The sequence below is a fragment of the Gadus chalcogrammus genome, chromosome 23, assembly GCF_026213295.1.
Source record: "Gadus chalcogrammus isolate NIFS_2021 chromosome 23, NIFS_Gcha_1.0, whole genome shotgun sequence".
NCBI lineage: Eukaryota > Metazoa > Chordata > Actinopteri > Gadiformes > Gadidae > Gadus > Gadus chalcogrammus.
In genome coordinates, this window is record NC_079434.1 from 15381402 (window position 1) to 15405149 (window position 23748).

At 48.2% G+C, this 23748-nt stretch overlaps 1 protein-coding gene across 3 annotated transcripts in view; it reads left to right on the plus strand.

Moving 5' to 3' along the window:
• Window positions 1-23748, plus strand: part of mtrr (5-methyltetrahydrofolate-homocysteine methyltransferase reductase) — a 46707-nt gene that overhangs the window by 13308 nt on the left and 9651 nt on the right. Inside the window, exons 13-16 of one of the 3 annotated variants that reach the window (XM_056584030.1) lie at window positions 7684-7776; window positions 11252-11359; window positions 11398-11481; window positions 12321-12493. In XM_056584030.1, the coding sequence (XP_056440005.1) occupies window positions 7684-7776; window positions 11252-11359; window positions 11398-11481; window positions 12321-12465 (430 nt within the window). In that variant the 3' untranslated portion in view covers window positions 12466-12493. Of the gene's footprint in view, window positions 1-7683; window positions 7777-11251; window positions 11482-12320; window positions 12494-23748 lie in introns of those variants that run through there. The other 2 variants (XM_056584028.1, XM_056584029.1) reach the window with 2 other exon arrangements.

Here is a 23748-nt window from a genome sequence, read left to right on the forward strand (position 1 = left end):
ATAAAAAATAAATACTAGTAGAGAGGAAGATGCCATGTTGAACAAAGCCAACTATTTATTTAGTAACTGGAATAGACGTGCTATGTATGACACCCTGGTCACGATGAAACGGGCCTAATTTCCGGTCAGAGAAATTATGCAGATTCAGTTTATTTCCACTTCTACAATTATTTATTTAATTCCCAATGACATGGGAAATCTTCAGTAGTGCATCAGATGGTTGGTGGGACATTTGTGTGTGTGTGTGTGTGTGTGTGTGTGTGTGTGTGTGTGTGTGTGTGTGTGTGTGTGTGTGTGTGTGTGTGTGTGTGTGTGTGTGTGTGTGTGTGTGTGTGTGTGTGTGTGTGTGTGTGTGTGTAAGCACAGGTGTGTGCAGGTGTGAACAGGTCTGTGTATGTGTGGTTCCTGGAAGGTCAGAAACAGAAGAAATTAGCCAAGGGCTAAATCATTACATTACACTAATGTGTAATGTGTGCCCCTTGGCTAAGTGATAAGCAGTACGAAGCCTGGGGCAGGGTTATTCAACTGCTTTTTTAAAAGGGGCCATATTATTGAAATCTAAGAGGGGCCGGAAAAAAATATTTATTGCATTTTAGGAATTAAATGTTACCATAAATAACTGTGAATAAAATGTTGAGTTCTAGATAGACCTGTGTTCTTAATGTATTGTAAATGTATTTTAAAAATAAATAAATAAAAATAAATGGCATCACCCATAAATCAATTCAGTAGGTGATCAGGTGATAAGACATTTGTATTTCTAAGAGAAATTTATGTTGTTCACTTAATCAGTCACCGCATCTTCGAGGACATCTGGCTTGCAGTCTTTCACTGTTTAAGAATGGGACAAAAGTTATATTTTTCTTACCCAGAATCCATGCAGCATGGAGTGAGGCTATGATACTCCTCTCTTGTTGCGTACACAACCTGTACCCTCTGTTGATAATTATGAGTGAGCCTCTGCACTTTGATTCAAAGAGTATCCGAGCCCTTTGGATAAGTTCCCTTGAAGTTGAGTGATGCTGCACTCCTCAGATTGTATTATTGTGTTGCTGCGATTGCCTCGTTGCAGATCAAACGTTTGGTCTTTGGACCCAATTTACAAAAACATATATTTTACAGTCGATTCCATGCCTCCACACCGCCTGCCCTTGCACCTTCTCAATGTGGATAACAAGATTTAAGTCCTCAAACGTGTAGCAAAAGCAGAGACACTTGTTGGCGCCCGCACAGAGACGTAGGTCGTAGGGGAGGGATAAAGCAGATAAAACACTTTCCTATTGGAAGACATTTAACAGGCTCTCCATCATGCTTAGAACCCAGCAAGGGGAAAATGTATTCTGATTGTTCTAATAAATCATCTGCATGCCGCCAGTTGAATAGGCCTGGCCTAAGGTGATCAAACAATAACTGGTATTTGAAGTCCTCAGGTAAATCCCCATGTGGGCCAAGAAGACTGTAAAGTCCTGTCTTAAGCATCGTCCTCATCTTCCTCCTGGAGCTGAAGGCGTTATGTTAGGAATACTGTAGGCCGATGTCAAAAGGCAATTCCATGATTCTGCGAATGATAGGGTCATTGTACGATTTGCTGGTCCGACCTGAGGGTAGCAAGGAGCAGACTGGGGGGGAAAGCTGGTGCAGGATCATAGAATAGATTTGCTGGCAAGCAGGAGACACTGCACTGGCTGGTTGTTGCTTTGCTAGCAAACCCCTCTTGGGGAGCAGAAATGGAGGCTGTCGCGGTTACTTGGTGGTTAAACCGGGCAAGAGGGAGAGCTGGCTGTGGCCAAGATGGCCGAAGGGCAGGACTGCGGCTCGCAGCTTGGGCTAGAAGTGGCTGTGGCCTGGTCAGGAGGGAATAACGGCAGGAGCTGAGCAGAGTGCAGCTGGCGTGATGCTGGTGTCTGTCGAGCAGAGGAGGAGTGGTGGGAGTGGTGGCTGTCTTCCGGAGCTTGACTGTAGGCGAGTGCATCTGGTGCAGTGTGCAGGCGGCTCCCATGGTGAAGCCGGTCTGGCAGGCTGAGCTGGCGGGGGTGGGGGGGGGGGGGCAGCTTTGACTCTGAGAGGTTCAGACACACGGTACTGGATGCCCACAGCAATGCAGGTGCTCTGCCTTGTTGGTTAGCACGAGGGATGATGGGGAGATTGAAGTAACGGTCGGTGGATATGGGCGGTGGAATGCACTGGAGGGAGGGAGGTAGTTGAGCAGAATATCTAGTTGAAGAGGTATTTCCTTTAACACTCTCTGGGCCCTATCTTGCATCTGGTGCAATTGACTTAATCGCTGGCGCATGTGTCGTTGCTAGTTTGCAACTGGCGAAGAGCGTTCTTTTCCCTCATGCGCCACGCGTCGGTAAATTAGGGAATGATCTTGCGCCCCAAGGGGCGGCTCGGTGAAAGGAGGAGGCGTGTTTCTTGCGCAAACGTTCCCTGGTGCTATTTTGACGTTTCAGAAACCACTTGCGCCACAAACCAGGAAATACTTGGTTTAAAGTCAGTGGCGCGTTGTTCAGGTGCTATTTTAAGGGCGCATGCATAATGTTGCTTGTGCACCTCGCGCATACACTTTGCTTCTCTCATCTACCTAGCCACACATTCTTTGTAAATTATTTGGGAAATAACAGCTGATACAGCGGTAATAAGTTGTACGTTTAAATCAATGCATCTGCAAACACCGTACAGCAAACACATATTTTCTTGACAGACATCGTGTACATGCCCATAACTTTTAGGATTGATGAGTATTTGATTGTGAGAAAATATTGTTTTACCGCGAGTGAGTGTGTGTTAAAAAGAATGAATCAATGTGGGCGCGCGTGTGTGTATGTGTAACACACACACACACACGCGCGCGTCCATCTGTTCAAACACACGCAAACTAAAAACGTAACGCACAATACGTCCATGGCAATGTATATTAACGGGGGGACACATGCATTAGGAACACAAGTCAATAACGACAATGCAAACATACTGATAAGAAACAATGTTTATAATGAATTGCGTGTATCATTGAATAGCATTAAATAGACCCACATTAAATAGGACTCACTTGTGGAAGAAAACCTTATTCCATGTGTGAATTAGGCCATATTATTTGGCCATAAACTGAGCCATTAGAAGTTTGAAATTCATGTGCATCTGTCTCATCGGAGACCGCAGACGCGCTGTCAAAATATCAACATGTCAGATTCAAATGCGCTCATGGCTCTTAAAGGGGATGGGAGCTTGCACTCTCATTGGTTTATTGCACGTTACGCCCAAACCACACCTACGGGTAATTAGGCTACTTCAGACCAACCCTTTTTAGATTTGCGCCAGGCCCAAGTGTAATTTTTCACGCCGGTAAACTAGTGACATCGCCATAGAACCGCCCACAAAGCTACTTGCACTTGGCGCTTCTCACTTGCATTTCAGACCGTTAAAATAGGGCCCTCTGTGTCAATGTGGAGCTCCGTCAATTGGTTGGTGACCTGCATAATGCAGGCCTCCCTCCTACCCCTTCTGTCGGTGGTGATGCTGGGCTCAGCAGCTACAGCAGAGCTTTGAGGTGAGGATAACCTGAGGAAAGTGTACCGGTGGGTTGTAGTCTGAGGGATCCATTGTTGAATGATGATATTGTGGTGGCGTTGAATAAAATAAGATAGACTTTGTTTTTCCAAAGGAGGTTTGCCTTGGACACATAAAGTATCTTGGGTTAAATCTAATAACATATTGTGTACATACAGTACATACACAGGTGGTCACCCATGCACATTTACACATACATGCACAGACTGCGATAAACAAACATATTGTGTACTGAAACATCGTCCGACACGCCTGTAATCACATAATGATATTTTCATTGAATTGTATTTTATGGTTTGGTCCTCTCTAGTAGAAGTCTCTTGAAGAAGCCATGGCGCAGCAATAAGACGATCCGACTTGACGGACGGCTTGTGATAGACGTGCTGTTGACTTTGGTCGTGATGAAACGGTTTGATTCAGTTTGCTCGTAATCTACATTGATTGATGTGATTCACAATGACAACTTCAGTGGTGCAACACAGGGAACCTGTGGCATTTGAATACGTATGAACAAAGGTGTGGTTTAACTCACAGGTGTTCTGTTCCTGAAAGGTCAGGAACAGAACAAATGAGTCAGAGGTAAATAGGCTTTGCATCACGACACAAACATAATTCCAGTACTCCTCTAAATGACAGGCTCAACAATAACAAATAATGAAACTCGTAAAGGCCGATTGCAGGGCCCCAACATCACGCCACCAATCCCGGTACGAGATTTATCCTGTGACAGCGACTGCATATATGAAAGAGTATGGGCAATGCCTGAAGGGAGGGGAGGGATGTTTTTCAGTTGGGTACAAACATAAAGATGAGTTGTTGCGTTTAAATAAACCAAATGACATGTGGCATTTAATGCTTGCAGCTGTCGATCATTATTGCCGTCTAACAGAAGGTATTGTACGGGCAAGAAATCAACAATTTCTTGGTCATAAAATGCAAGCTGCTACAAAGTTGGCGCATGCTGAACAACAGGTAGGCCTGATGGAGAGATGTGCATCACGCTTGAATATGCACATGCAGGCAATGTAACAAGGGTTCAACGCTTTGCTATATGGGCCCACCCGCTATGTCTCTATCTCTCTCTCTGTCTGTCTCTCTGTCTGTCGCTGTCTGTCTGTCTGTCGCTGTCTGTCTGTCGCTGTCTGTCTGTCTGTCTGTCTGTCGCTGTCTGTCGCTGTCTGTCTGTCGCTGTCTGTCTGTCGCTGTCTGTCTGTCTGTCTGTCTCTGTCGCTGTCTGTCTGTCGCTGTCTGTCGCTGTCTGTCGCTGTCTGTCTCTGTCTCTGTCTGTCTGTCTGTCTGTCTGTCTGTCTGTCTGTCTGTCTGTCTGTCTGTCTGTCTGTCTGTCTGTCTGTCTGTCTGTCTGTCTGTCTGTCTGTCTGTCTGTCTGTCTGTCTGTCTGTCTGTCTGTCTGTCTGTCTGTCTGTCTGTCTGTCTGTCGGCCAGCTGAGTATCGTAGCGACGGCTGTCAATGAGGACCTGTCTCTGGGGGACCAGCATGCAAACAGAACCTGAGAGAACTTGAGCTTCCAAACAAAGCCTCAGATTCCGCTGCGCGATAAGAGATAACAATCGCCATCTTGTCAGCGGGATGCTGTACACGCGCCTCAAGGCCGGTCGGCATGACAACAACACGCGGCACGGCTTCGATCCTGTCCTCTATAAACCCGTAGCGTGGCCTTCACCACCTTCCTTTGCTAATCGATGCCGCTGCTTTCAAAACTCTGTCGTACCGCCGGCATCAGGTGCAATAGGAGGCCTGGCATGTGATCAAAGCCACCCTTGGTGGCACCTGTGATGCTTTTAGTGCACTCTGGGAGCGTCTGGCATCGATTACTTTGGTCTAGCCTCTATCGAGGCTGAGGAATGGAACGTGCGGAAAATAATTTCCTAAAGGTCCAGATGTAGAAATCTGGGAACAGATAAAAAAAAAGTTGCGTCGCACTGCCTCACTAACAAGCTTCCAAAGAAACTTGTCTCTCGCGTAACATTGTTTAAGTCAGCTCAGGCGAAGGGCTTAGCACATTAGAAATCTGGGAACGGATAAAAAAAAAGTTGCGTCGCACTGCCTCACTAACAAGCTTCCAAAGAAACTTGTCTCTCGCGTAACATTGTTTAAGTCAGCTCAGGCGAAGGGCTTAGCACATTCAATATCGCAGTGTGAACGAGCATAAACAAACACCAGGTCTCCATTTATCATTCCAACCAGACAGCTGATTACAATTATAGCCTGTGTTGCTGCTCCTGTATTCGGCTGAATGTGATTTAAATTCAACATGCAGGAGGGTAGAGGAGAAAGCTTGTAAATGGGAGTAATCATTTTGTGGCAACACAAGCCGCTGATTAAGCCCGGAGTAGCGTTGTTTAGCAACTTGCGTTGTTTTTGTTTGTCTTCGGTTTAGTTTCTTCTTCCGCTGTGCCTTGGAAGAGTGAATCTTCTTCCCGCTGAGCTGCCAACGTCATTCATGCCACTGATGGTGGACGCGAGATCACGTGCGATAATCACTGTGTTTGCCTGGTCCTCGGGGCCCAGCGTGCTTCCCGCTCTCCCTTCCCCTACCACCCGGCGCTCATCTGAACGCCGCTGAGAGGCAAACGCCCCCCGGGACACCCAATAGAGTTCCACCGCACATTCTGCTCTTCCCCTGGCGTCGGTGCCACATTCTAATTTATATATGTGTGTGTGTCTGTGTGTGTGTGTTTTGTATTTCCACCGTAGGTATGCATCGCGATCTGATTTGTATGCAGGGAGGGCGGCCAGAGTGGTCTGCTCAGAATGGGATCCAGGTTTTTCATATTGGTATTGATCCCTCCAGGGCAGGCGAGAGAGTTGAAGAGAGGGAGTCGGGTAGAGAGAGAGGGGGGGGGGGGGGGGGGGGGGGGGGGGGGGGGGGGGGGGGGGGGGGGGGGGGGGTAGGGGGCTGATGGGGCAGAGGTGCCTAACCGAAATGAGTTTACTCCAGGCTGTTTGTAGATCAGAGGCAACTCTTCCCTGATGCTAATGGTTGGAGGGGTCTGGACTGGAGGGAGCTCTGCCCCCCCCATTCCTCTCGTTCCCCCTCCCACCCTCTTCTCACCTTTCCCCCTCCGTAGCTGAATAACAAACTTCCTCTGCCTTAACATTCCTACTAATAGAACAATTTAGTCTCATCTACTCTTCGCTCTTTGGTATCTCTCCCTCCCAGTGGATCAGCGGTGTTTGTTGTATTTACCGCGCGGTCTTAATGGGTGGAGGAGTGAAGGTTGGGGTGCATACAGCTTCATCCTAAACAATATCCGTTTGGGTGTTTTTACGAGCGCAAAGAAAGCGCTGTGGAAGTAAAAAGGCAAACAAAGTGGTGCTCTATATCCCGGTGAACGCCCCCCCCCCCCCCCCCCCCCCCCCAGGAGGGCGCCGTAGCCTTTCCTGGAGATGCAGCAGCCCGACATAAGAAGCCTAATCTCCATGTCTCTCCGGGGAGGCAGATCTTTCCCGCGAGCGCCCTCGTCTCTCCTCCCCCTTTCATCCCATCAACTCCCCCCCCTCCCACCCAGATGGGGGTATCAGATAAAGCCGTCCCACCATTAAAGGGTCATGTGACTGATTGCTTCATAAAAAGCGCCGCGGCTCCACTGTGTCATCGCGCCGGCATTACTTGCTGCAAAGGACTCTGGGAGAGCTGCCAAATTCACACACGCGCCCTCGCACACAAACGGGAGGATTCACGTGTCCATGCGACATTTGAGTCGTCCTTTCTTTTTTCTTTTTTTTTCACGTGTGCGGCTTCACACGTGCACATACACGTGCACACACACAAACACACATGTACACACATACGCACGCACACACTGTGGACTGGCCTCCCAAGTGCCACCTCCCTCAAGCCGCTGGCTGGGGACGGCCTCCCGTGTTGTTGTTGTTTGGGTACGAGTTAACGACTTGGTGTTAATGTCCTCATCGCCCCACACACACACACACTGAGATGATTCATCCGCTAATTGCCAGCGTTCCCTTCATTCTTATTACAGACAATTAATGGCAGCGCTGCTGCCGTTTACTCTCTGCAGCCCCTCTGTCTGCATTGATTATCCCCTGGAACCCATTGTTCGTTATAGTTCTACGTGTCTTTTTCCCAGGGAAATTGAGAGGCGAGACAGCCCCGACGTGGCGTTCGGCGAGACCTGGCTCTTCTTCGGCTGCCGCCACAAAGACGGGGATTACCTATTCAGGTGAGATTGATGGCCGCGGTGTTTTTAACGGGCTGTTCGGGACACACACTAATTTGCATAGAGCCACAGCCATACACATACCGATGAGTGTTTGGGGGGGGGGGGGGGGGATTGACAAAGCCGTAATGCTCCGTCTCTTTATGGATATATTCATTGTGGCAGCCCTCGTAAAGCGGCCAAAGAGTTTTGGTCTTTTCCCTTTTCTTTCCGTTTTTGATGAAATGCCGAAAACAAACGATGTGCGTTTGGCGGAGTGGAATTCCTCCCAGACTGCCAGGGAAAAGACTGCAGGGGGAGAATCCTGCTGGGATACCTTTTTTTATTATTAATTTTTTATATGTTCGATGCTGGACATTTTTGACTTTCCCACAGCATTCCTATGAAAATTTATGTATTGGGTTTTTCCAATATTTTTTCTTGACAGATTCATTTGTTGCAATGTATGTCGTTTATGAACGACATGCATACATTAAGGTTGAAGTGGAAACCTGATTTGAAATGGGACAATCCAAAACGGGACCACTGGCACACTGGTTCCAGGGTTGGTTGGCCTTTACCTTACTGAAGGAGTGCTGTTTTCTTATCAAGGCATTGATGCTTCCACATGAGTAATAAATGGTGCTTCTCCTGCCTCGAATGCGCAAGGCACGCTTATGTTTCCATGAGTAAAGATGTTAAGTAGTGACAAATTGGGTTTGGTGGTGATTATGGGGATTCCATCCAGACCTTGTCTTTTTAACGATGCCCCACGCCTCGCAGCACTTTTCCCTCCGTGGATGCAACAATGCGTCCTCCAAATTGTTACACATTGCTTCATTTATCAACACAGACGTGTACAAATGTGACTTTACTTTCAGAATGAAGGATTGCTTGGTTCAGGCTTTGTACAAACACAGGCGTCGTTGCTGCATGTTCTGGGCAGAGTGGTGTTGTGTGTTTCCATGGCGAGGAGGGACATTCTCAGGGACAAGTATGCTCAGGGACATCTTTTGATTCACGCAGGGCATCGACAATGTGGGCATAAGCCATTCGGCTTTGCCTCCAAACAAGTAACTACTTTGTATTTGTATGGCTGGATGTTAATACGCCTTGCGTGACCTTGGTAGTGCAAAGTAGATTCCTGATTGTTGGGCACGAAACACAATCAAATGCCATTATTGTGATTTGGCATTAATAAGAAGGAAAAAGCTTGACACACGGCGAGCAGCGCCCCAATCCAATCACCACATTTGCTGCAATCAAATCGAGCCTCGAATTAAACTGAGATGCTGAAGGGGAGTGAGCTGAATTGGCATTGAGTGAGCAACCTTTAAATCCAAAACAACCCCAACAGTTCCGTACGGTTCCTGTTAATTGTTCTTTAGGGCCTCACCCACCACCACCACCCAAATGTTGTCCCATGAAACGCAAACCCCCTACCCAGTGTTGACCAAAGACATGGTAGTGCCCATGCTGTGTGTGACGTTCCAGTTACTGGATCCATCCAGGAAGACTGTGTGTGTGTGTGTGTGTGTGTGTGTGTGTGTGTGTGTGTGTGTGTGTGTGTGTGTGTGTGTGTGTGTGTGTGTGTGTGTGTGTGTGTGTGTGTGTGTGTGTGTGTGTGTGTGTGTGCCATTATTCATTGTCCCCATATCCATATCCTTAAAAATAAAAAAGTCACCAGTGGGGAATAAGTGGGCCGTTGAATTTCAACCAGGTTATAAATAGCGTGCAGTCGCCACGACGGACTCGTGAGACAGGATGTAATGAACCCTCTTGTGTTTCCGAACCAAAAGTAAAAAAAGTGTCGAGTTAAAATCAACCCCATTCATCCCCCCCCCCCCCCCTCTCTGTATTTAACATCTGTAGTCGAAAGCTAGCTCAAATATTACCCTCCCCTCAAAAATAGTCTCCATGTCTCTCAGCCTCTCTGTGACTCTCTCCCCTGTGCAGGGTTTATTTATTTCCAGTTTTTCCTCCCTCGCTCCATGGACTGTATTTTCAGGCTGCCAGGAAAAATGAGACGGCATGAGATCTCCTTCATTAGCAGTCTAGCCACATTGCCGTGGTCTGTTCTCTGTATAAACACATCACCGGGCTACCTGGCAGGCTCCCCTTCCAGAGCTCCTCCAATACGGTTACGGTTTTTGTAAAAGCGAGCCATTAGTACGACCGTGTGCCTCTCGGGGAAGGCTGGCATCGGCGGGCGCGACCCCACTCCACACCTCTCGTGCTAGGGGTTCAGGTCGCTCCGTCTCTCCTAATCCTCTTTGTTCGACACTCATCTCCTGTTCCTTTTTTTTCATGCAGTGAAACGTGAGGTGACTCGAAAACTTGAGATTTTCAGGTTCTCTCTTGTGCAGTGTTTCTCTCTCCCGACATAAAGACCTGTTGGAGAACAAACGCAACCCGGTGTTTAGACTGTGGCCTCCGAACGTTGCTAAAACCAACCCGAGTCTGAGGATGGCTTCAAAACACACTCCTAAGGCAAATCCTTGCTGTGTGTTTGTTGTGTGTCTGTCTGTCTGTCTGTATGTCTGCTCTCTGAGAGGAGGGTGTGCGTAGGAGGAGGTGGGCACGTTGAGCTGTGTGTGTGTGTGTGTGTGTGTGTGTGTGTGTGTGTGTGTGTGTGTGTGTGTGTGTGTGTGTGTGTGTGTGTGTGTGTGTGTGTGTGTGTGTGTGTGTGTGTGTGTGTGTGTGTGTCTGTGTGTGAGCGAGCTGTTCCCAGCTGCTTCTTTAACTAAGGCTCCCCAAACTTTTGCTCTCTCGCTATCCGCCTTGGTCGTATCCTCCCCACTTCCGAATCCGCAGCAAGCAAAGCGCTGGCGAGAAACCCACCGGGGAGTTCATGTTGGCAGCCAGTTCCCCGCTGGGCACCAAAGGTTACAGGCCTGGAAGGATTAATAGCAGAAAAAAAAAGAAGAAATGTTACTGTGACTCAACCTGGTTTGATTTCGTATTTTCGTATTTAAGTGATACCTTGCCACCCTCCGTCCTGTTTTATTACGAAACGTCGGTGGGTGGTAGAGCGGTTTGCTTTGACCCTATTTTTCTTTGTTTCTTGCCTAGAGTAATGTTCTACCGAGGCGTGATTTTTCTCACCTTTTTTGTTTTCGCTAAGGAAACGCGATAACGAGTGGGGGGGGGGTTATGTACCTTTAAACACGCGGCGGGGCATCGCCACGAACCACGCTGGAAAGCTGAATGCTTCCGTCGTCAAAAGACCGCGTCTCACCAGGAGAGTAGAGCGTGCAGAGTGTTGATGTGTAACGACGTCGTCAAAGCAGCGCTCCAGACGAAAGTGAGCGCCACTTAAGACCGACGTCCCCGGTGTTAATTAACGCAACCACCTCCCCCCACGTTCGCTCACTTTAACCCCCCCTCATGTTCACCCTTGTAACAAAAAAATCCGTCCATGTTGTGGATGCTGTCGCCTCACCACTGAACCCCTTCCCCTGCTCATCTCGCTGTGTTTCCCTTCCCCTCGGTTCCCCAGAGAGGAGCTGGAGGGCTTTGTGTCCAGCGGGACTCTGACGCATCTCAAGCTGTGCTTCTCCAGAGATGCCGCGGCGGCGGCGGCGGCGGGGGGGGAGAGGAGGCGGCGGTGCCCGCCGTCTCGCAGCCGCCACCGGCGTGCCCCAGATACGTCCAACACAACCTGCTGCTCCACAGCCAGCCCGTCCGCCGGCTCCTGCTGCGGCACGACGCCCGTCTCTACGTCTGCGGGTGAGCGCGGCCGCACCAGAGCGCTGGGGGGGGACGGGATGGTTGTGGTGGTGATAAAGATACGGGGGAGGTAGGTGGTGATAAAGCCATGGAGGAGGAGGAGGAGGAGGAGGAGGAGGAGGGTGACGATAGTGATAAAGGTGTTGAGCAGGATGATGATGTTGGTGGTAAAGCTGTGGAGAAGAGTGATGATGATGATGATGATGGTGATAAAGATGAAGAGTAGGATGGGGATAAAGCTGTGAAGGAGGATGGGGGTGAAGTGATAAAGGAGTAGAGGATGATGTTGATGATTGTGATGAGGAGGAGGATGATGATGATGATTGTGATTATTGTGATGAAGGTGGAGGAGGAGTATGAAGATGATGATGATTGTGATCAAAGTTTGGAGGAGGATGATGGTGATTATTGTGATAAAGGTGTGGAGGAGGAGGTTCATGATAGGATAAAAGATGAGGAGGAGAATGATTTAATTTCTAAAGATGTGGATGTGAACGAAGATAGTGTTACAGATGTGGAGGAGGAAGATGAAGTTGATGATGATAGATGTGCAGAGGAGGGTGAAGGCGACCTTCTGATTCTCTGGATAATGATGATGTTCGAACATTTTGACCAGTTCTTTTCTCAAGGGGTGCATTTACCGCACTCACTTACCTTTTTAGATCAGGAAAAGCCAATGTTTTTTTGGGCCTGAAAGAGATTGGTACATCCAATGTACCACTTCAAAGAAAACAAGAAAAGAAAAAAAAAAAACGGTGTTGGCTCTTCCTGACCTAAAAAAGGTAAGTGAGTGCTATAAGACGTCCTCACCCACGATAACCTCCGCTCTTCATCATCAGCGATGCACGGAACATGGCGAAGGACGTGAACGACACGCTGATGGAGATGGTCAGGGCGGAGCTTCAGCTGGACCAGCTGGACGCCATGAAGACACTGGCCGCACTGAGGGAGGAGAAACGCTACCTGCAGGACATCTGGGGCTGAGGAGGAGGAGGAGGAGGAGGGGGAGCAGAAACACTACATGCAGGACATCTGGGGCTGAGGAGGAGGAGGAGGAGGAGGGGGAGCAGGAACACTACATGCATGACATCATGGGCTGACCGGGACGGAGGAGGAGGAGGAGGAGGAGGAGGAGGAGGAGGAGGAGGAGGAGGAGGAGGAGGAGGTGGTTAAGGGGGTGGGGGCAGGAGTTTGGGGGATAGAGCGCTTGGATCCCCATCTTTCCCCTCTATCCCCCACAAGGACAACCCTTACACAAAAGGATGTAATAATTAGGTCCAGCAGTAACCTTGGCAACTGTGGGGGGAGAATGAAAAGAAGTGCCGTTACTTAAAGTTGTCCAACTAATAAAAAACACATTTTTCTCGTATGGGAGTATGTTGTGTACTGGCCCAGGGACATCTCTCCACCAGGCCGGCTCGCGCCGTACGTTGAGAGGAAGGAATGACCTTGGGTGCGGGTTCGGCCCTGCCGGGGCTAAAAAAGGCTTTTAGTGTGGATGATGAGGCCCCCGCACTTTTCTCTGTTCGGGGGAAAGGCATTTAGGCCAGCCCAATCTCGCCTTCCCAATGTGAGTAGTAGACTGAAAGTGGATTTTGCAGGCGGTTTGGATGGTGAACAGCCAAGAGCCACAATCTGTGGCTCTTTTACCAACACCGCCGAAAGAAAATGTTGTAAGTTGTTACTTACCGGTATCGAATTACATCATATTTTTAGGTTATCAGCAGTCTCTTCTTCTTACTTGGTTTTTTTATGCATCACTCCCAAACTAACAGCAAACTACATCTCAGTATTTGGTATAACATTGTCCATTTATTGCCAATGATACATTTCCCATTTCTATCTCAATTTAAATGAAATGCATGTGTTTTAATATTCCATTATCACATTGTGGACAGTAGTGATATCAGGACTATTAATATAACAGTTTATTGCTTTAGCTTCTGCTACTGTGCTGAGCTGCTATGGAAACAATGAATGGTTTTCTCAAACCAACTACCCCACACCAGCAAATAAACCAGTGTAATGAAATTCAACTGTGCCCTGCAATGTTTCTCCAATGATCTCAGAACCAGCCGTCCTACTATACAGCAGAACTTCTGGGGGGGGGAGACAGCACAGAACTTGGAAACTAAAAACTGCAAGGTGTGGATGTATAGCTGTCGGTTGCTACACTCAATCTCCTTGGCTTTTATTGGGTTTCCCCTGACAAAGGGAACAGGTCGGGGATGTAGGAAGCCTGTTTATTGTTTGGTTTGCAGATAATGATTCACGACGCTGGTGCTTCGTGTGGCCATGCAGGAGATCTCTCGCTCTCTCGCGGAGTGAGTGTGCGGTGACGGATGGTTTAACCTGTGCACACTGATGACTCAATGAGCAACAGCGGTGTGCATCCTCACCCAGCCCCAGAGTCCAAAACTCAGCCAGGTGAGGCTGACCAAACCAGCCATCCCCCACACGCACCCTGCCTTCCAGTACCCATACACTACCATACTATTCAGTGCAGTGCTAGAATCGCTTCAAAATAATAAAAACGTTAAAAGCGTCTGCTAAATCTAAACATAAGATACCAGGATGTTGTGATAGGTCCGGTGGTTGCACATCCGGTGGCAACTCAAATCATGCAAGCCAGCATGCTTTTTTTTTTTGTCAATTTTCCCCCGCAATCCTCTGCACACACAGCAGAAGATGGGACACATCGATTGAGCCTGCGATGGTCGATGGGCGCCACTACAGGTGGGCAGTGAAATCCCCTGCGTGTCCCCAATTGTATGCATACTGTGTGCAACAGTACATACTTTCTAAGGGCAGCAACAGTGGGTACTCGTACCGCAGCTACCCTTACAAAGTACCTTACTGTGTTGTTGCACACAGTATGCAGTGTGTACTACAGGTGAAAATAAAAAGTTTGTGATTTGGAACGCCGCCCACACGCCGCAGTGGCGTTCCGCCTTGTTTCCCGTTCCGAAACGTTGGGAGTCCTGACAAAATGTTTTAGTTTGTCTAACCACCCACTAAAGTAAACCACTGCCGGCCAAGTTTGCGTTTGCGGTGAGCCAATTACCTGCTGCCAGCATCATGATTGGTCTAAATAAATATAAATTGCGAGAAAGTAAAGGGTCTGTTCCCCTGGATTTCAACGCGTCTGCTATTAAATAATTTATCAAAAGTTGGATTCTTGAGACTATTTTCCCACTAAAGCGTGCTGAAAGCAACAAGGCTGATATTAAGAATTAATAACCTGCCATCGAGCTTCACTTTAGCAGCCTAACTCGGTTTGGAGGTAATCGTGTTGTTCGGGGTGACCTTGGTCACCAGAGAAAGCTGTGGCAGGCTTGTTTTCTCTGTGCCGCTGTACACAGAGTCCCGGACGGCCGCTTCCTGGCATCTCATTCAGCATTTAGAAGGTCTTCTTGTAAGAGTGAGTCAGAGAAAGACTAGTTTCACCCTGTCATCCAACAGCACTCTGGATGACGTTTCACTCAATACACTGTCGTTCGGTCTGGCTTTGCGAGACTACACTGTTCCTGACGGATAACCAAACCTCGTAAAGTCAGAGAGAATGATCCACTGCAGTACATGTAATATATAACAGACATAGCATTTGTTCAGCGCTTCTGTTCAAAAAAAGGCTCAATGTGAGTACAGTGAATAACACGAGTGTACGTTCATTCTTAGCATGGGTGGGAATCGATCGCCCTAACCCCGTCGGTGGTCCGACTGAACGCTGCGCTCATACCAGCTGAGAACGAATAAGCGGGTCAGTCCACCACAGGCTGCCCTCTCGCACCCCTTTGCCCTTGCTTTTACCCTCAATCTCTCTCTGTCGTTCAATCCCCCCCCCCCCGCCCCAGGTCTTTTGGGAAACAGTGCAGGTTTTCCCCCGGAGTGGTCCCAAGAGGTGATAAAGATGGGTGGATGTTGTTAGCCCCGTGTCACCTCATCAAGACGCATGGCTCCCACTTAGCCTGGTACTACTCCGCTCCACTTTGTCGCTCGTGTCGGCGAGATGAATGATGGGAATTAGGAAGCGCGTCGCAATGAGTGTCGTCAGGACAACCGGACTCCGCTGAACACAATTAGTGGCGAATGTTATTTTTCATTCTTTCGACGGGTGGAAGGAAATGAATCACACACACACTCACAGACGCACGCGCGCACACACACACACACACACACACACACACACACACACACACACACACACACACACACACACACACACACACACACACACACACACACACACACACACACACACACACACACACACACACACACACACACACGCGCACACGCACCGCGTTGACCTTATTTATCTAGCCTATTAACATGCCCTCATGAAATCTAAATAATGAACCCCACCATCCCCTCCTGTTCCTCTAACCACAGAGCCCCCCCCGCCCTTTCACAACCCCCTTCAACTTCTGTCCAATCACCCCGCCTGACAGGCACTCTGGACTGATGAACTTTCAAACGCTGGCGCCTTAATTAAAATGAAAAGGTGGGGGAAAGAAAATGTTCAAGGTGCCTTCTTATCCTGCAGCTACAGCGGGAGACGCGGACTATAGGGGACTCGGTATTGGAATAAATCACCGGTGTGTACAAGGTGCAAGAGGGGAGGGGGGCTGGGTTTCACCGAGAGGACCACAGTGGAGTTGGCTCTGTGATGGATACCAAGAGAGGGGTCTTAAATGAAGCAGAAAGATTTGTGCTGGAGATAATGGCCTTCATTATGGAAGTGTTGAGAGAGGGATCAGCAGAGAGAGGGGTTACTCTCCTAAATGGAGGGATGCTGTTTTAAGTCCCAATCAAGTTTGTACATGATGGTGTGAAACCCTTAGTAGAGAAGGCCTGCTTCTACATGTTAGATGTGTCTGTGTGTGTGCGTCTGTCTGTCTGGGTGTGTGTGTGTATGTTTGTGTGTGTGTGTGCGCGCGTGCATCTGTGTCAGTGTGCCAACTGTGTCTGTGTATGTGTCTGTGTCTGTCTGTCAGTGTGCGTGTCTGTGTGTTTGTGTCAGTGTGCACGCTCATCTGTGTCAGTGTGCGCGTCGGCGTCTCTCTGTGCGCCTGTGTGTGCGCGCCTCCACTGCAGCGGGAGCGATAATGACTGTAAATCCAGACATGTACACGCTGCTCCTCCTTCTCATCGGCATGCGGCACTGAGTGCTCCTTAATTAGACGGCTTGACGATTTATGCAATTCGTTTGGCTCAGCTCTGGCAGGATTTGCCCCACTATTCAAACAAAGCTGCCAGTTACAGATAGAGAGCCCCTGTGGTGAAGAAGCTAAATCCAAACTTGGATTGCGAGGCAAATTCCCTTCTTCGTGACAAGAGGGGGTTGAAATGGCAAACAACCCGGGGCTGGTGTGCGGGGGGACGGCTTTGATAACATCGCGTGACCTTTGGCGGTAAGGAGAGCCACCTGGGGAGCTTGATTTGTCAGGCGACATCATTAAGTAGGCACACAAGCGAGGTGGGAGTTTTTAAATGATTTACGACTCTAGTCAGTGATATTACTCATGGCCGTTAAGACAAACGGTCACTATCATGCTACAGTCCCCAGGAGGGGGGCAGAACGCACAGTATCCTCGTTTCATTACGGGCGAGGAATTGGCATTGTTCCTGTCCTGGATGTCGTCAAGGTGCTGCTGTGCAGATGGCAGCCGGCTTCTGTTTTTATTTGTCTCACCTGTGTTTTATTCTGAGAGGAACCGGACGTTTTCACTCCCCCGCCTGTGTTGTCCTTTCCTCGGAATCTATCACCCGAGAATGTCAACTCAGCTGCCTGATGCGGCATGCAAACACGCACACACACGCACACGTACACACAAAGTGTAAATTAGCATGGCCCAGCTCCAGAGTCCCAGCTGTGTGGGAACACAAACTTCAGCAAGTGTCAGCAGCAGTGTAAGAAAATCTATGTTTCCCCCCCCCCCCCACACCACCCAGAAAAAGAGGTGCAGAGGCACTTCTATTGAGTTGGTGTTTGTGTCCCCACCGAGGAAGCGGTGTACTGCTTTGTGTTTATTGATGAGGCCTGCGATGCCCACATGCTTCTACAGAGCAAACATTTGGCTGTAATTGGAACTGGCAGATGGGGAGGATGTGTTCAATAACACACCATTGTTCGGCGGGACGACATGGAGGATGTCAATTGTATAGTTAAACATTTACCGCAGTACACTAACTCGCAAAAAATAAATAAGAAAGAGGAAAAACAATGGTGCAAACGATGACGTAACAAGTCATCAATATTAAATGTTGGCTTGTCGAGATGAATAAGGTGCAGGCGAGGGGCGCTCTCCAAAAAGCATACTCTCTGACACGGCGACTTATCAACAACAAAAAAGCCTTGCGGCTTTGCAGTATTGGGTTTAACAAATCAGAAGTCCCGCCGCTGGAGGACGCAGTGGACGTTCGCTCAATCTGCATTTGTCAAACACATAAACCCTCCCCCGTCCCCCCTCCCCTCGGATAAATTGCCTGAGCATTGGCAAACTTGCAGCCATGCACGAATACTTTCCAGGATTTATCGGCCGCTCGGCGCGTAGGCATGGAGTAACGGTTTATGCAAATGAGAGTTCAATGATGGGATGCGTCCACTGAGGTATGTAAGTGATGCACGTGCACACGCAGATGGATGTAAGGCAAAACGGATTGATTCATTGATGGATGGATTGCAAATATATATATATATATATTATATATATTGAATGACGCATTCGTACGCCAAATGCATGCAGCCAATGTGGTCACTTCGTACGTACGCAGACATTTATAACCACAAATTGAGAAGGGATGCAGGCATATTGAATAACCCTGACACACAAACTTTCTTTCCGCGAGCCACTTCACTGATAGAGATCATTGGGATAACAAGTGAGCCGAGTTTGCATCGCACTGCCGGCAGGTGCGGCCCAGACGGGCTGCAGCCTGTGTAAACACGGGCTGACATCCCGGGCGGCTCGGACGCTTTTCTCATTTCCTCCGTGTCGGAGACCGAGGATGGCACCAGGACTTCCCCTAATCTCCAACAAGCCCACATAAGCACCCGTGATCCCAAGTGTGTGTGTGTGTGCGTGTGATGTGTGTGTCATAATGCGTGTGTGTGTGCGCGCCTGCATGTGTGCGACGGTGTGTGTGCGTCTGCGTGTTTGTGTGTGCACATCAAAGTGTGAGTGGGTGTATGTGTGTGTGCAAGCTTAGTGTTCACCTTAATCCACCTTGCGATAGAGAGAAAGATGGAGAGAGCTTGAGAGGGAAATGGGATGAGGGGGGGGGGGGGGGTTGACTGACCGCTCTGAGCTGCAGAGAGAGTAATACACAGCTCACCGAGGCAAGGGAGTGAAAGTGAATGGCACGAAAAAGTACATCCTACACCTTCCAAGAACTAAAGGGGAACAGGAAAGGAGTGCAAAGTTGTCTCTGCATTATGAAAGAGAATAGAGAAGTCAGAGTTACGTGTGTGTGTGTGTGTGTGTGTGCGCGCAGGAGGGGGGGGCGGCTGGATGACCGACACACACTGACTACATGCTGGGCGGTGATCTCCAGGTCCAACACTGACCCCTTCATATTCATCTGGCCCCTTAGTCGGACCCCCCATCACCCTGACATGCCCCCCCCCCCCCCCCCCGGACCCCCAGACTCTTGTTTCTCGATCCACTAGGCATGCTGGGCTTGTTGTAGTGGTGGGTGGGATGTGGGTGTGTGTGTGTGTGTGTGTGTGGGGGGGGGGGGGCACTCGGCATTCGCGTGTGAAAAGAAAGTTTATTTTATCAACAAGCATGAGAAGCAGAGTAAGTTGATGAACAGCCTCAGAGGGAGAATAAGGCTTTAGGGATGCATTTAAAAGCGAGTAAACTGTTGGAGCGATTAATCATCTTCCTATAAAGTGACAGCCCACATATGTAATGGCACAGCTGGGATTCCTCCCAGTGATCACTGCCTTATTGGGAAATCTCTTCCTACAAAATAGCAATTACCCACGTATCTGCGGCGACGCTTTGCGTTGTAGTTCCTCAATCTCACGCAACATTGTTCATCTAATGTGTATGTTTTTATTTCATTGAATTGGATTGCATTTTTTGCAACACACTTATGATGATGTGTGATGATGTGCATTCTATTTTAACTGACAGTTTTGTCGTGTTGACGCATCTTAACTGAAATGGAGGCAGATAGAAATGGCAGATAAAATGGCGGTTAAAAAAATGCAACTAAAAACCTAAAACCTTAGCAGAAACCTAGGCAAGAGTTTTTCGTCAAATTTCTTTGAGATGGACTCCCCAGAGCCGTTAAAAACGCAGTGAACACACGCACTTACACACATATGTACAGACCCACAGACACACGCACACACACTCACACAGGCAGCCACACATGCACGCAACCTGGCTAAGGCTTCCAGATATTTCCTGATGTGTGGGGTGGTTTTGGTGTATCTGTGATAAATCAGTTTCTCTGACATGCATGCAAAGGGCTTGTGAACTGCAGAGAAATGATGAGAGTGAGTCAGACCACCGCGGGCGAGTGTGTTCACTCCAAAGAAAACCTCTAAACATGTAATAATCCATATGAATGATTGGATTTATGCTTGGATGCATGTGTTCAACTAATCAGAACACAAACCCACAAGCATGCAGGCACACACCAGACACACACACACATGGACTGGTATGGACTGTATCGAGGGAATATCATATGTGTCAATACAACATGAAACTGTATTAAACAATACAAAACAAAAAAGTATTGCACAGATATTGATCTCCATACGAAGTAGATCAACAGAAAAGGAATAGCAACATCAAATATGAATTGACAACTTTAATGCAGACACTGAGCATGCTCTCAATCAATATGTAAAGACATAGTATGCCTGTTATAGCAGCTGCTGCTGTGTTAGTTCTACTGCTAATGCAAAAGTTTGAGTGCTGCAAGTTCACTTGTTAGTCAGGTCTTATCGTAGACAGTAAATATTAAAATCCACCAGACATGCCGTGTTCAAAGAACGATTTATCGGAATTTGGAGTTTGATTAAAGGCTCAACGTAAAAAGAACAAATAAATCGATGGCTCCACCACCCTCTCACACAGATTTAACCAAATCCACTATTATCCATAACTGTGCAGAGGTGTAAAATTGATTAAATACAGTAAAATAGCCGTTCATTTAAGAACAACAAACATGTTTTTCTAATTTAGTTAATTTTAAACAGACTCAGAGAAAAACCAAAACAAACAAATCCATAATAAATCCACCTAAATATCTGTGCTACGTTTGAGAGAGAGCTAGAGAGAGAAAGAGATATCAGTGGAGAGAGAGAAAGAGATATCAGGAGAGAGAGAGAGAGAGAGAGAGAGAGAGAGAGAGAGAGAGAGAGAGAGAGAGAGAGAGAGAGAGAGAGAGAGAGAGAGAGAGAGAGAGAGAGAGAGAGAGAGGGAGAGAGAGCGAAGGAGGACGAGTGATAAAGATTCAGAATAAAAGGGCAACAGATCAGAATTGAATGTGGTTATGGTAGTGGATGTTGTAGTGTGTGGGCGGTTGAGGTGGTTAGGCGATGCGGGGGGGGGGGGGTGGGTGAAGGAGGCAGAAGGATAATTGCAAGGGCCAGATATGGAGAGCAAGCGGGTAATGAGGCGAGCTACTAATTAGCCACCGGTGTCACTGGCCTTTTCCGCTGTTGCCTAGCGAGCGCACGCGAGTGTCATAGTGGGGAACATAAATAAAAAGTGGACACCTGGATATAGATCATGCGGCCCGTTGTCGTCGACTAAAGGTAAAAGGTGTAGGGTTGGCTGCAAAAATTCAAAGCCGAAAAAAGGAAAACTCTTTCAAGCTATTGCTGAACTACAACCACCTGCTTGCATGGGTTCAACAGACAAAGGAAACTTTTTTCCTCCCCCCCTCACCCCCTTTCCCAAGTAAGGAATCATTGTATTCATTAAAAAGAAGAAAATTGTAGAACCCATGTGTAATAGGTCTATAATGGAGCCGCTCTGAGCTGGCTTCCTCATTCTGATCCCATCTCGGCCGCAGCTGAGCCGGGGTTAAACGCCCCCCATTGTCGGGCCGTGTCCGTCTTTCTTCTCCTCGGAGCTCCGCGGGCGAGAGGGGAGAGAGACGGAGAATAGTCGCCTGGATCGTCTTCCCGTCGCTCCCATGCTATTTCCCCCCCCCCCCCCCCCTTCGGGCTCCTTATCGCCAGGGTGATGAAGGGGATGACACTTCACTGTAATTTCCAGAGAGCGCCGAAATTTGGAGTGCAGCCAAGTTAATTGCTTCCCCCCCCCCCCCCCCCCCCTCTCCCCCCCCCCCCCCCCCCCCAAACCCCGACATCATTCATCTTCCTTGGAAAGGATGTCGGTATCATTGACCGACGGTGAACTGATGTGGCCTTGTGGAGGGTCAGGGTTTGTCTGGTGCATACATAAAAGCGTGGACGGAATTAAAGAAGTGCAAGGGGAGCCTGGTCTCTGTGTGTTCCCTCTCCGTGCAGTTCCAACGGCTGAGTGCACTTTCAGACGTTAAGTGAATAACAATCCGCCGGCCCGGCACAAAAGCAATTAAAACGCAATTCCGTGGATGCAATTTTGTGTCATTGTGGCATCTACAAACGTCTCAGAGTTAGAAGTTATATTCTAAACCAAAAAATATAAAAGTTATACGAGACATTTTGTGAGGCGCTGCGTTAAACAGTTTAACAAAGGTGCTCATTTCCCCCTTGTCGTTTCTTTTATTTCTTTCTAGTTACAGAGTAAGCTCTTGAGGCACGCAAGCTCACACACCAGTCGTCTCCCATACGGTTTGCGTGTCACTTTCGCTTTGACCTTTCGCAGGGGCTCCCCCTCAATGAGCTTCAAATCCCCCCGGCCCGTTCAAGCAACGCTGTGAAACACATTGGTGTTGAAACGCACGTCCTCAATCTGCACGTAGGCTAGTCGTCTCCTGACGCGTCGCTTTGATGGGCTTTGACAGAGAACCTTCCCCTTAAATGTATTTTTAAGGGGAATAACAACGGCTCCGTCTCGCACTTTGGGTGACCCACTGGAAACTATGCTAATTTCTTTCGCGAGAACTACTCGTCGTGACTCTCATCAAGCCACCATTGATTCGGATGGATCTGCACCCTCACCCCCTCATAACTTCCCCTCGGTTCCACCTGTGAAAAATGAGTCTCAGGGGAGAGGCGGGAGCAGATGAGGAATACCAAATGCACCCACCCTCGTAGATGTGTTCAATATCTAATTGCTTCGTCAACTCGCAGCCTCATCCGACAGCGTCAATATTTTAAAGCGCCATTAAAAATGCAGTGGTAAGGGAGATGCCTAATCACAGCCCAAGCAGATGTTTTGCGAGAGAATCTCATTAAACCTCCTTTTTTTTTTGTTCATAATGAACGACACTGTTTCCCGTCAGCCTTTCGGTGCTGTTTAACAAGTCGTCTCATGCGGCTGAGATGACCCGTGTGTGAGTAGATAAACATATAGGACCCGAGAAGCTGTTTTCTTCCTTTATCGTGTATTAAAGACGGGACGCAACTAGGGGATGAAAAAGACACCGTGGACCGGTGATTTGATTGGAAAACGCCGTTCCCCGAAGAATCGTTGTCTCTCCTTTGGGAATTTTAAAGTTACTGTATTCCGCTGCTACTGTTTAAAAGTTGACGTACCGTTCTATTAATAACCCCTAAAAGCTGTTATTGACGTGTTCTTATGACGTGGAGCTTTTTTTTCTTCCTCAGCTATCCCGTATCTTGAATGAAGTCAAAGGCCTACACATAGAATACAGCAAGCCATTGTTTGCCCTATGCCGTATTAATATAACGGTTTCACCATCTCGACAATAGTGGCACCAAATCTATCACATGAACCGAAGGATAAAAAAACAAAACAAAGTTTTCTTTTTCTTCTTCCCTTATCCCCAGATGAAGCCCACTTCATTTTAAACAGACTTATCGACCGCAGCACATTCTTACTGGCTAGTACTGAGTCAACGGCAAACACAATTCTCACTCACACACACACACACACACACACACACACACACACACACACACACACACACACACACACACACACACACACACACACACACACACACACACACACACACACACACACACCGCAGAACTCTGCTCTTAAGTAGCTATGAGCCATTATCCGAGCCTACTGATAAAATACCCACACTGTCAGTCATGCACTGTTGAAGTACAAACGCTGGCTGATTTGATTAGGGAAATCGATAACGTATGCATCTTCT